Consider the following 14340-nt stretch of genomic DNA (forward strand, 5'->3'; position numbering starts at 1 on the left):
GGAATGTAAGAGGAAGAATTTAATAGCATTCTCCAAGATATACATGCTCAGACTACAACAAAAAGAGGTCTTGAGGAACCTCTTAAATGGCTAAAGTGTCTGTGCAATCTTGCTAACTGGCTACTGCAACAGTGCATGTTTTGTGCTCTTTGGCCCATTAATGGAAAAGGTGAGCACATGTTGTATAGAGGAATGTACATCAGACATGATTTATGACAACATTTCTATATGCCATGAAATTAAACATATTTCAAATCAAATCAAATTGTATTTGTCACATCCACCGAATACAACACATTACAAGCCCTTAACTAACAATGCAGTTTTAAGAAAAATACCACAAAAAAATAAAAAAAATAAAAGTAACAAATAATTAAAGAGCCGCAGTAAAAGAGAAGTATCTTAAAGTAGACATGAAATCAGATCCATATTACTGCACAAACTTTCCATCTACACGTCACTGCCGGATGATTTCATTACAATCAAAGGTGATTTTGTGCAATTACTAATCAGCTTCAACCTGGAGAACAACACGGTCCTTGGAGTGTCTGCTGCTGCCGTTCATGGTGACATGACAAAGGACACTGCACAGAGTAAGATCCAACAATACATCTGTATCGATCTATGTATCGATCACATCTACTTGTTTTGTCTATTCTTTGGGCAGGAATTCCTGATGGTCCGGTGCAGCTGATCTTTATCTCTCCTGAAAGCCTATTCATCGACCAGTGGTGGTCCTGGCTGAGGACCATCAAGGACAGGATATGCCTCCTGGCCGTGGACAAGGTGCACTGCATGACATTTAGAGTAAAAAAATAAATAAATGTATTGATGTCATTTGTCTCTTGCAAGCACATCATGCAACTCAAGTACATGCAGTATCTGTAAACACTTAACACATTCTTTGACACCATAATTCCCACCCCTGCAGAGAACTATACCTAAGCGTGTGACATCTTTCAATAACATACCATTCTTTATTACTATTAATGCAATGAGTTTCACCAAAGTAACTCTGGTTTCAGATAAACGGTAATACTGTATGTACGCACACAAACATAAAAAGGAGAGCCCAACAGCTAAATCATACATCACACTTAAAAACAACATTGGAGAGATGTAATTGTTAAACTATTTAACTGCATCACAGGGGCAAATCCTTAAGGGAGACATATTTGAAGGTGCCTGCCGTCAGGGTCATCTTAATAGCTTGTTGCCCAATTCTGATGCTTACTGTCTCAGCCACAGAGGCAATGGTGGATGACATGATAGAGAAGATTCATCTCACCGTGTAGTCTGGCTGGATTGTCTCGGTTCTTTCCAATTTCCATGAAGAAATGCAATGGCAAAATAAGGAATGCAGTTGTTTAATTGAATGATCATCTCTACAAAGTGTTCCTGCACATAGCCAAAGTCCAGTTTGTAACATGCTCCTTAAAATCTGTGTTTTTATTCGATTTTCTTACATTTGGTGGCCTTTTTCATTTTACTGACATGTACAGGAGTGGCAGATGGCCATATACGCTTCCTCTCACATGGCACCGTTTTACTGTGTAGGAGTGCGAGGCACTCAGGACAAATGAATGTCCCATGGGTAGGGGACACATTTGGAAAAACTAGTTTAGCAGTCCAGGGACTGGCTACTGAACCAAGACTGCACCTTTTAAAAAGCCTGTTTCTTCTCAAATTCTCTGCTTTGGTTGCAGCAATTATTTGAGGAAGACATTGAAGAACACAAAAATACGTATACAACAAGAAATTAAAACACGTGTAAATAAATAGAAATGAGAAAATATGTTATGAGAAAAACTAAAAAAATACTATAATAAATTACGATATCAGTTTGAGTTTGGTCTAGGATGCTATAGGGATGCTAGGATACTCTAATATGCACTAGAATTTAATAGGGACAGGTGCTGCATTTTCTTTTGCCTTTTGTACAGAGTGGTGCAACGTGATGATGTCATTGGAGAAGTTTGCTTCACAAATATCTGGAGGCACCAGGTAGGCACACACGTGTGGATCTGTGCAAAATTGCACAGTAAGTGTATATTTTAAATTTGAAAGATTATTTCTCGCTGATATTAAAGATAAAGGGCATGGGTGACCAATAAAAATGAATTGGTACAATTTAAGGCCAAGTGGCAAACAATAATGCAGGCGCTAGGGATAGGGATATGAGCATGCAGATCTGGGCAGATGAGATGTTATTTTTTGTGTGTCTGTAAGTTGTTGTTCGTATGTATACGTTTGTATCTGGAGTGAAACCTTTTTTTAAGGGGCATATCAGCATATTTTTTGAAAACCAGTTTGAAATGGATGATTATTGACGTTTCTAAACATTAAAACACAGTGTCGGGATTGTAGTTCACATGAAGCCAATAGTGGGTGAATGTAAGGGCTGAAAACCCTACAAACAGAGAAGGGTTTTCAAGAGATAAATCGAACCATTTTTGCGTTCAAACCCCAGTGCAGCTCAGTGTAAACAAGCATAATGATAGGGTCTGTATCTTCTGGTAAGTCCTACAGTACATTATGAAGTTCAATTAATTGTACAGACAGGGTTTCTGTCACAAGCTGCATAAGCGAATAAGTGTTACTGACCAATTATTCCAGGTGTACATAGGTGGCCCTGGCTATAAAAAAAAATACATTTTTGTATCAAAGACTGTCGAATCGATCGCTTGTTGTGAATGTCAATAACCCCAAGAGGACGAAACACGCGCGTCTGCGCAGTTGTCTCTCACGACCACAGAGGAGAGCGACTACAGCAACGCCGAATATCACGTGACCTTGTGCTGGCTGAGTGAATCGTGTTAGCAGGTAATAAAAAGCAAATCTCGTTCAGGCGCTCAATGTTTTTCTTTATACTTGAGCCAATTTGAACCCTTTCATAGTCTTGTCCCTCTTGAAGTGTAATGTCACCGATTCATTTGTCTGTTTACACCAGCTTTTCAGTCTTTATTTCGTTATTTTCTTTTGGCTTTTTCCCGACAAGTAATGTCGGGGGTTGGATTGTGTGCTGTGTGGCCATTTTCGTTAGAATTGATAAAGCTTTGTGGTTAGCTAGCATGTTATGATACCAGAAGAACGGCTGTTTATGATTGACCCTTGGGAAGAACCCCCGTTAGTAACGTTAAACATTCAACGTGTGAGCAGGAATGTCAGCCCGTCGTGTTTTGGTATCTTATCTGCCGTAGATTGCCTAAACTGCATCGCTAACTAGCTAACGTTAGCTAGATACTTCGCTAGCTAGGACAAAGGGGTCCCACTGTCGGTCACTTTTGTGTATTATTTGTCATTTACAGTAGGACTAAAATCCACGCCAGTGGTGTATTTGAAACGCGCGCCGTTACATTTCAGTTAAAAACATTATCAAAAGTGTCAAGACAATTAAACAGTTGAGTAATTGTAAATGTCATATAAAGGCATGCGTTCTTTATCATTAATTATAACTTAGCTAAATATTATGGCAAGCTATCCATAACACCTAAGTCTATTGTTTGCACACATTTGACGGATTCTATACCAGTGTTATATAAACATTTATGCATGTTTACTATTCGAGTGTGTTTGTCATATATTGTGTAGATGAAAAAGGTTTTATGAGTAACCATGCCAAACTCCGTAGCTGCGGTAACTTGTATTATTGGACAACAGCAGGGAAATCTCTGTCGAGTTGACACTATCTCATTACATTGTCTTGCATGGGAATGCGCTCGAATGAGAGTTGTAAACAAAAAAAATACAGGCCCTCGCTGTCTCTTCGGTAGTGTATTGCCTTCGCAAAGTCAACCTGATGTTGATGTTGCTGTCATCTCAGCTACAGATCAATAATCGAGCCCGTGTTTGTTGCATTACTGGAAGTTGCCAATGGCAGCTATGGTCACTTCTCCACTGACCTGCAGCTGCATTGTCCTCAGATATGAACCAGGCAGAGTAATATGTGATCTTCTCAGTTTATATATTGTAGTTTTGGACGTGTGCATACAGTGCATTCGAAAAGTATTCAGACCCCTTGACTTTTTCCACATTTTGGTACATTACAACCTTATCCAAAATTGATTTAAATACTTTTTTCCCCTCATCAATTTACACACTACCACCCCATAATGATTTTTGCAAATGTGTGTGTATATATGTATTTACATAAGTATTCAGACCCTTTGCTATGAGACTTGAAATTGAGCACATGCGCATCCTGTTTCCATTGATCTACAACTTGATTGGAGTCAGCCTGTGGTAAATTCAATTGATTGGACATGATTTGGAAAGGCACACACCTCTCTATATAAGGTCCCACAGTTGACAGTGCATGTCAGAGCAAAAACCAAGCCATGAGGTCAAAGGAATTGTCTGTATAGCTCAGAGACAGGATTGTTTCAAGGCTCAGATCTGGGGAAGGGTATCAAAACATTTCTGCGGCATTGATTGTCCCCAAGAACACAGTGGCCTCCATCATTCTTCAATTGAAGAAGTTTGGAACCACCAAGACTCTTCCTAGAGCTGGCCACTTGACCAAACTGAGCAATTGGGGGAGAAGGGCCTTGGTCAGAGATGGTCACTCTGACAGATCTCCAGAGTTTCTCTGTGGCGATGGGAGAACTTTCCAGAAGGACAACCAACTCTGCAGCACACCAATCAAGCCTTTATGGTAGAGTGGCCAGACAGAAGCCACTCCTCAGTAAAAGGCACATGACAGCCCACATGGAGTTTGCCAAAAGGTCACCTAAAGGACTCTCAAACCGTGAGAAACAAGATTCTCTGGTCTGACGAAACCAAGATTGAACTCTTTGGCCTGAATGCCTAGCGTCACGTCTGGAGGAAGCCAGGCACTGCTCATCACCTAGCCAATACCATCCCTATGGTGAAGCATGGTGGTGACAGCATCATGCCGTGGGGATGTTTTTCAGGGACTGGGAGACTAGTCAGGTTCGAGGGAAAGATGAATGGCGCAAAGTACAAAGAGATCCTCTATTAAAACCTACTTCAGAGTGCTCAGGACCTCAGACTGGGGCGAAGGTTCACCTTACAACAGAACAACGACCCTAAGCACACAGCCAAGAATACCTAGGAGTTGCTTCGGGGCAAGTCTCTGAATGTCCTTGATTGGCCCAGCCAGAGCCCAGACTTGAACCCGATCGATCGAACATCTCTGGAGAGACCTGAAAATAGCTGTGCAGCAATGCTCCCCATCCAACCTGACAGAGCTTGAGGCTCAGCAGAGAAGAATGGGAGAAACTCTCCAAATACAGTTGTGTAAACACTGGTCCAACTAATCGGAAGCCACATTTCAAGATTGTTTTGATCACGCAGACTGAAATATGTTCCAGTCAGCCTCAGAGAACAACATTGACCTACACGCTGACTCGCTGAGTGCATTTATAAAGAAGTGCATTGGAGATGTTGTACCCACTGTGACTATTAACACCTACCATAACCAGAAACCGTGGATGGATGGCGGCATTCGCGCAAAACTGAAAGTGTGACCCACCACATTTAACCATGGAAAGAGGTCGGGAATATGTCTGAATATAAACCGTGTAGTTATTCCCTCCGCAAGGGAATCAAACAAGCAAAATGCCAGTACTGGGCTAAGGTGGAGTCGCAATTCAACGGCACAGACACGAGACGTATGTGGCAGGGTCTACAGGAAATCACAGACTACAAAAAGAAATCCAGACACGTCACGGACACGGACACTGACGTCACGGTTCCAGACAAACTAAACACCTTCTTTGCCTGCTTTGAGGATAATACAGTGCCACCGTCGTTGCCCGCTAATAAGGACTGTGCCCCTCTCCTTCTCTGTGGCTTATGTGAGTAAAACATTCAAACATGTTAACCCTCGCAAGGCTGCTGTCTCAGACGGCATCCGTAGCCGCGTCCTCAAAGCATGTGCAGACCAGCTGGCTGGTGTGTTTACGGACATATTCAATCGCTCCCTATCCCAGTCTGTTGTCCCCACATGCTTCAAGATGGCTACCATTGTTCCTGTACCCAAGAAGGCAAAAACAACTGAACTAAATGACTACTGCCCCGTAGCCCTCACTTCCGTCATCATGAAGTGCTTTGAGAGACTAGTCAAGGATCATATCACCTCCACCTTACCGGCCACCCTAGACCCACTTCAATTTGCATACCGCCCAACAGGTCCACAGACGATCGCCATCACACTGCACACTGCCCTATCCCATCTGGACAAAATTAATTCCTATGTAAGAATGCTGTTCATTGACTACAGCTCAGCATTCAACACCATAGTACCCTCCAAGCTCATCATCAAGCTGGAGGCCCTGGGTCTCAACCCCACCCTGTGCAATTGAGTCCTTGACTTTCTGACGGGTCGTCCCCTAGGTGGTGAAGGTAGGAAACAACGTCTCCACTTTGCTGACCCTCAACACAGGGGTCCTACAAGGGTACGTGCTCAGCCCCCTCCTGTACTCCCTGTTCACCCACGACTGCGAGGCCATGCTTGCCTCCAAGTCAATCATCGAGTTTGCAGGTGACACGACAGTAGTGGGCTTGATTACCAACAACGACGAGGGCACTTGGAGTGTGGTGTCAGGAAAAGGAGATGATCGTGGACTTCAGGAAACAGCAGAGGGAGCACCCCCCTATCCACATCGATGGGACAGCAGTGGAGAAGGTGGAAAGTTTTAAATTCCTCGGCGTACACATCACAGACAAACTGACATGGTCCACTCACACAGGCAGTGTGCTGAAGAAGGCGCAACAGCGCCTCTTCAACCTATTCAATAAAAGACACCTCAGGAGGCTGAAGAAATTCACCCAAAACCCCTGTCGGGCTGTATCACCGCCTGGTACTGCATCTGCACCGCCCTCAATCACAAGGCTCTCCAGAGGGTGGTGCGGTCTACACAACGCATTACCGGGGACAATCTACCTGCCCTCCATGACACCTACAGCACCCGATGTCACAGGAGGCCAAAAAGATCTTCAAGGACATCAACCACCCGAGCTATTGCCTGTTCACACCGCTACCATCCAGAAGGCGAGGTCAGTACAGGTGCATCAAAGCTGGGACTGAGAGACTGAAAAACAGCTTCTATCTCAAGGCCATCAGACTGCTAAACAGCAATCACTAACTCAGAGAGGCTGCTGCCAACATGGAACCCCAATCACTGGCCACTTTAATAAATGGATCACTAGTCACTTTATACAATGCACTCTAAGTAATGCCACTTTAATAATGTTTACATATCTTACATTACTCATATCACATGTATTTTATACCATCTATTGCACCTTGCTTTTGCTGTTCGGCCATCGCTCATCCATATACTTACATGTACATATTCTCATTCACCCCTTTAGATTTGTGTGTATTAGGTAGTTGTTGGGGAATTGTTAGATTACTTGTTAGATATTATTGCACTGTCGGAACTAGAAGCACAAGCATTTCGCTACACTTACATTAACATCTGCTAACCATGTGTATATGATTTGATTTAGCATCATACCCAAAACTAATTGAGGCTGTAATCGCTGCCAAAGGCACTTCAACAAAGTACTGAGTAAAGGGTCTGAATACTTATGTAAATGTTCTATTATATATATATCATTTTTTAAATTATTATTATAATATATATATTTTTTATACATTTGAAGAAAAAATCACCCAGTTTTTGCTTTGTCATTATGGGGTATTGTGTGTAGATTGGTGAGGGGGGGAAAACGATTTCATCCATTTTAGAATAAGGTTGTAACGTAACAAAATGTGGAAAAAGTCAAGGGGTTTGAGTACTTTACGAATGCACTAGAGCTAGCCCATTAATGGAATAAAGGAGCCTAACGTTATTCATTATAGTCAAGGACCCAACACGTTCTGTTTAAAGGCGACTTGTCTCTAAGCCAAAACAGTCAAATACTTAATCTAGCTAAATGTGAATTGATTCTCAATTATGGTAAGGTTCTAGAAACATAGATAAATCCCTCTACTTTCATATCACGTCAAAATAATTTCACCAATGCAAAATACACATTTACTATACACTGTTTCAACAGTTGCAACCGACACTCAGGATTGCACAATCCCTCCAACCGTGTTGATGTGGGGACGTGTTTGATACAGGCTACACATGAGTATACACACACACACACACACCAACACACACACACACACCAGGGAATGCATTTCAGCTCAGAAGAAACTACGAAGGGAATCGGGACTATTTGAACAACCCAGGCCTAACGTATAACAACAGACCTATTTGTCTTATCTTATACCTGCCTGCAGTGAATAGGGCAAATACTGTAAGTGACATTCATTTTTATCCACCCCCCCCCCCCCCCCCCCCCTCTGTCTTCCAGATTTTTCTATTTTGTACATACATTGTTTTGTATATACTGTATATGATGACATCGTTGGGCGGTGACAAAGCCCGGGGCACTCGGGACAAAGCGCTGCCTGCTGCCACACACGCAACTCAACCACAGAAACAGCTCCAGGTGAGTGACACACACGCAACCAGTATTTTCCACTAGCGCCGGTTGTCAGCTATACAAATGATTTGCAGACTCATATTCAGCCGTGTACATTTTCCACTTAACTTAACTAGGCTACTTTTCAATTTGCTTCTTAAAAATAAGTCTGCAGAGCCCTCCCCTGCTAGATCAAATCATACGTTATTTGTCACACGCGCCAAATACAACAGTGAAATGCTTACTTACAAACCCTTAACCAACAATGCCGTTTTAAATACGTGTTAAAATAAAAGTAACAAATTATTAAAGAGCAGCAGTAAAATAACAACAGCGAGGCTATATACAGGGGGTACCGGTACAGCGTCAATGTGAGGGGGCACCGGTCGAGGTAATTGAGGTACAATGTACATGTAGGTAGAGTTAGAGTGACCGTGACTGAATATGCATCTTCTAGCGATCTATTAATAGGATAGGCGCCTGTCAGTCACAAAGTGAGCGATGACAGGGAAACACTGCCTCTCGGCATCTGGGTGTGTGCGCTGTGGTTGCGGTCATATTTATTTACACTGAGGGAGAGGGCGTGAACTTACAGGTCCCATATAATGTGGTGACAATGAGTCAATCCACTTAGACTATTGTTTTTCTGGCACATTAATTTATTGTCTTTCGCGTGCAGGGTCCAAAATTAACAACGCTGGCCAGTAAAAACGTTGGGCCAGTGGATCTCGTCAGTCACTGCCCGACAGGACCAGTAACATTTCAGCACAGTTTTGCATTCCGGTTCAATATTTACCTGCGATGTCGCAGTCTTTCATTGAAGACTACACACACAAATGTCATGCTACACTGAACAAAAATAGAAACGCAACATGTAAAGTGGTCCCATGTTTCATGAGCTGAAATAAGATCCCAGAAATTTTCCATACGCACAAAAGCTTATTTCTCTCATTTTGTGCTCAAATGTGTTTACATCGCTGTTAGTGACCATTACTCCTTTGCCAAGATTATCCATCCACCTGACTACCCCTAACCCTACCAACAGCTCTGCACCCCCTGCAGCAACTTGCCCCCCCCCCCCCCCCCACACTTCTCCTTCACCCAAATCCAGAAGGCTGATGTTCTGAAAGAGCTGCAAAATCTTGATCCCTACAAATCAGCTGGGTTAGACAATCTGGACCCTCTCTTTCTAAAAATTATCCGCCAAAATTGTTGCAACCCCTATTACTAGCCTCTTCGACCTCTCTTTCGTATCGTCTGAGATCCCCAAAGATTGGAAAGCTGCCGCGGTCATCCCCCTCTTCAAAGGGGGAGACACTCTAGACCCAAACTGTTATAGACCCAAACTGCTAAATTGTAATTATTTTGCCTCTGTGGCCTATTTATTGCCTTACCTCCCTACTCTTCTACATTTGCACACACGGTACATATATTTTTTTATTGTGTTATTGACTATACATTTGTTTATGTGTAACTGTGCTGTTGTTTTTGTCACACTGCTTTGCTTTATCTTGGCCAGGTTGCAGTTGAAAATGAGAACTTGTTCTCAATTGGCCTACCTGGTTAAATAAAGGTGAAAAAAAAGGTGTGGCATATCAAGAAGCTGATTAAACAGCATGATCATTACACAGGTACACCTTGTGTTGGGGACAATAAAAGGCTACTCTAAAATGTGCAGTTGTGTCACACAACACAATGCCACAGATGTCTCAAGTTGAGGGAGCATGCAATTGGCATGCTAGCTGCAGGAATGTCCACCGGAGCTGTTGCCAGAGAATTGAATGATCATTCTTTTACCATAAGCCTTCTCCAAGTTTTAGAGAATTTGGCAGTACGTCCAACCGGCAGTGGTGTAAAGTACTTAAGTAAAAATACTTTAAAGTACTACTTAAGTTGTTTTTTCGTGGTATTTGTACTTTATTTTACTATTTATATTTAACTACTTTTACTTTCACTTCACTACATTCCCAAAGAATACGATTGACTTTTTACTCCATACATTTTCCCTGACACCCAAAAGTACACGTTTAATTTCAATGCTTAGCAGGTCAGGAAAATGGTCCAATTCACGCACTTATCAAGAGAACATATCTGGTCATCCCTACTGCCTCTGATCTGGCGGATTAATTAAACACACATACTTAATTTAAGAATTTGTGTTTGAATGTGCCCCTGGCTATCTGTAAATTAAACATTTAAATAAAATGATGCTGTCTAGTTTGCTTAATATAAGCAATTTGAAATGATTTATACTTTTACTTTTGATACTTAGGTATATTTTAAACCAAATACTTTTACACTTTTACTCAAGTAGTATTTTACTGGGTGACTTTCACTTTTACTTGAGTCATTTTCTATTAAGGTTTCTTTACTTTTACTCAAGTATGACAATTTGATACTTTTTCCACCACTGCCAACCAGCCTCACAACTGCACACTACATGTAACCACGCCAGCCCAGGACCTCCACATCCGGTATTTTCTATTTGAAGTCTATCAGGACTTGCCAGACGTTATAGTGAGTTACTCGTCAGTAGCCTACCGAATTGCATCGGTACGAGAACTGTTAATTTAGCAACCTAATTTGCATACTGATAGACTTTTTTGTGATTTTTCTGCAGATAAATTGTGAAAACATTTGATGAAGATGGTGAATCCTAGACTAGTGGAGAGAGAGCATCAGTTTGGATTGATTTAAAAAAAAGCTAATGGTACTTAGTTGTGGCCAAATATATTGGCACCCTGGCACTTTTATTAAATAATTCCCTATTTTTTCTGAAACAAGTTAAAATTGAAAAACACTGAAAAATTGGTCTCCACACCTTGTTATTGGAGTTAAAACATTGCACAACACATTTTATTTTTGGAAACTTAAGTTGGCTATTTTTAATTTAGAAAGTAAGGCATGGACAAGGCTCTCTAGAGGGTGGTGCGGTCTGGTGCGTTCAAGGCCCCCAGTACCAGAGGTAGCAAACAACCCTACAGCATTATCAAACCTCCCCGTGTTTGATTGTAGGGGAGGGGGGGGGGGGGGGGGGGGGGTGTTATTTTGAGGGTATGCTTAATTTGGTCATCAGTAGAACGGTGCAGCAAGCTCATTTGAGGCTACAAGAAGCATTTGTCGGCAGTTAGTACTAGCTCCGAGGTGCCAATAATTTTATCCATGCCATTTGTCTTTATTTTCTAAATGAAACATTTAAGCTGAAGGTTACAGAAATAAAAAATGTATTCTGTAAAATGTAGAAAATCCAATAAAGTGTGGAGACTTTTTTTCTTCAGTTTAAACTTCATTTATAAATAAGAAATTATTTAAGAAAAGTGCAAGGGTGACTATATTTGGCTGCAGTTGTATATGGTATTTTGAAGGTTATTGATATATACAGTGCCTTCAGAAAGTATTCACACCCCTGGCTACTTTGAATAATCTCAAATATTTATTTGATTTGTTTAACACTATTTTGGTTACTACATGATTCCATATGTTTTATTTCATAGTTTTGATGTCTTCACTATTCTTCAATGTAGAAAATAGTCAAAACAAATAACCCTTGAATGAGTAGGTGTATCCATACTTTTGACTGGTACTGTATATGTTTTGTGCTCTATCACTCCCCTATTACTAACTACAAATGATCTATAACTGGGATAATAACTCACTAACCAGCAAAGGATGTGAACAAAGCTCCTACTGGAGCTCTGATTGTTTATGCCGCACCGGTCTGTGTATAGTATGGGCGGAGTAGTACATGTCAATGCAGTAGAATCCTACTCCGATGCGTTCTGCATTCATCAAAATCTCTTGCATAGTTTTGTTTCGCATTGAAAGTGGCTAATATTGTGCTGATTCGATCACAATTGCCACAATAAAGGGAAGCGTTGATAACTCAAAGTGGTCAAGGCGAGATCTACCGCTCAGATTTTTTTTGAACATGACTTAAATACACGTAAGCCTATGCAAAATTAACCAATTAAAAACAGTACTGTAACAATGAGGTTTGTGCAGTAAGCTATAGGCCCAATACATTATCACCGCATATTAGCTTTTCTTGAATTGCCCTGCCAGTGCATTGTTGTTCGGGCCATTTTTTTATTATATGTTTAACCGATCACACCGGTAATAGATCTGTTGTTGTATTACCCTTTTAGCACAGCTGAGTGAGCATACATTTAAATAGTTTTATTTTATTGGACTGATGGTGCCTGCATTTGATGGTCAGTCTCAGCGGAGGGAGAGCGCAGCAGACTGAGGGCCCGCGTCTCAACATCCATCTGTTCTCTCTAACCAAAAAGGGACACCATCTTCCAGATAAGGGCAAAACTCAAGTTGGTGCCCACCACTAGATAGTTGAGCAGTGCTTCTCTCTATGGGCTAATATTTCTACGCGACAGTCTCAGGGCTACTACGCGCGCAGCTTAGAGGGAACATTGACTGTAGGTCTACTGATTTACTCAAAGTGTTGACAATGGAGCAGTTAACTGCTGCTTTCTCTTTAGCAAAGCCCATGTTTAACACCTGCTTCATTCTTCAATCATACCTGTCTTGCAGTTAGCTGAGAAAATACCTCTCAAAAGGAAGGTTGAAGCCGATGGAAGTCAGGACGTAAAGGATTCTTTGAAGGCCCAGTGCAGTCAAAATGACGTTTTCCTGTTTTTGTATCATATTGTACGAGAGCTGATGAAACTAACACTCGAAAAGTGTGAAAATGTGATCAGTGTTATTTCCTGATAGTTTCTGGTTGAAAATGCAATATAGCATTAGAATGTACCAGAGGCCACCAAAATAGAGCTTGTTTGTCAAACATTTCTTAACCCGGGGGACAAGCCCCTCTGGACCCAGCCCGGCTGGCTACTTTTTCTTTGACATGCACACAGTACAACTTGCTCAATGCATGGGTCTTCAAGTGGTAAATCATATCTCCAAAACAATTATTCTCCCTCTCCTTCTCTCCTCCCTCTGTACCTTTCCTTCTTCATATCCTCCCTCACTTCCTTCTCATCCATTTTGCAGGCGACTGCAGAGCAGATCCGACTCGCCCAGATGATCTATGACAAGAATGATGCTGAGTTTGAGGACAAAGTGAACCAGGTGAGTGGGCGGGAATTGCAGAGGCCATTGTGACAGCTCTGAATGATGGCCTGTGTGTGTTGGGGTGTGTTTCACATTAAGAGAGAATACCTGTGACTGCATGTGCTGGGAAAAGGCAAGACCACACTCATAATTTAGGAAAAAAACAAAATATTTTGTCAATTTTAGACAACTTCGGGGTTTTCACCTCAAATCTAAGACCCTCTCTTTTTCTAATACTGACTGTTAGGCTATGACAGATTCCCCCTCCCCTTCTGTGACTATGTACACAGCTTATTGATGTGTGTGTGTGTGTGCTTGTGTGCGTGGCTCAGTGTGTGTAGTGTATTTGTATCAACGGTCTGTATAGACAGTGTCATTGTACACTGATTATACAAAACATTAAGAACAGACAGACCACATGAATCCAGGTGAAAGCTATGATCCCATATTGATGTCACTTGTTAAGTCCACTTCAATCAGTGTAGATGAAGGGGAGGAGACAGGTTAATGGAGGATTTCTAAGCCTTGAGACAATTGAGACATGGATTGTGTGTGTGCGCCATTCAGAGGTTGAATGGGCAAGACAAAAGTGCCTTTGAATGGGGTATGGTAGTAGGCCCACCGGTTCGTGTCAAAAACTGCAACACTGCTGGGTGTTTTACACTCAACAGTTTCCCGTGTGTATCAATAATGGTACACCACACAAAGGACGTCCAGCCAACTTGACACAACTGTGGGAAGCGTTGGAGTCAACATGGGCCAGCATCCCTGTGGAACGCTTTCGACACCTTGTGTATTCCATGTGCCGATGAATTCAGGCTGTTCTGA

At 41.8% G+C, this 14340-nt stretch overlaps 1 protein-coding gene across 2 annotated transcripts in view; it reads left to right on the forward strand.

Annotated features, from left to right (window-relative positions):
- Window positions 1–2761: 2761 nt before the first annotated feature.
- LOC139370780 (ubiquitin associated protein 2a) overlaps window positions 2762–14340 on the forward strand; it is a 35728-nt gene continuing 24149 nt past the window's right edge. For both annotated transcript variants that reach the window (XM_071110540.1, XM_071110541.1), the window contains exons 1-3: window positions 2762–2823; window positions 8335–8472; window positions 13453–13530. In XM_071110540.1, the coding sequence (XP_070966641.1) occupies window positions 8377–8472; window positions 13453–13530 (174 nt within the window). In that variant the 5' untranslated portion in view covers window positions 2762–2823; window positions 8335–8376. The remainder of the gene's footprint in view (window positions 2824–8334; window positions 8473–13452; window positions 13531–14340) is intronic.

The sequence above is a fragment of the Oncorhynchus clarkii genome, chromosome 17, assembly GCF_045791955.1.
Source record: "Oncorhynchus clarkii lewisi isolate Uvic-CL-2024 chromosome 17, UVic_Ocla_1.0, whole genome shotgun sequence".
Taxonomy (NCBI): domain Eukaryota; kingdom Metazoa; phylum Chordata; class Actinopteri; order Salmoniformes; family Salmonidae; genus Oncorhynchus; species Oncorhynchus clarkii.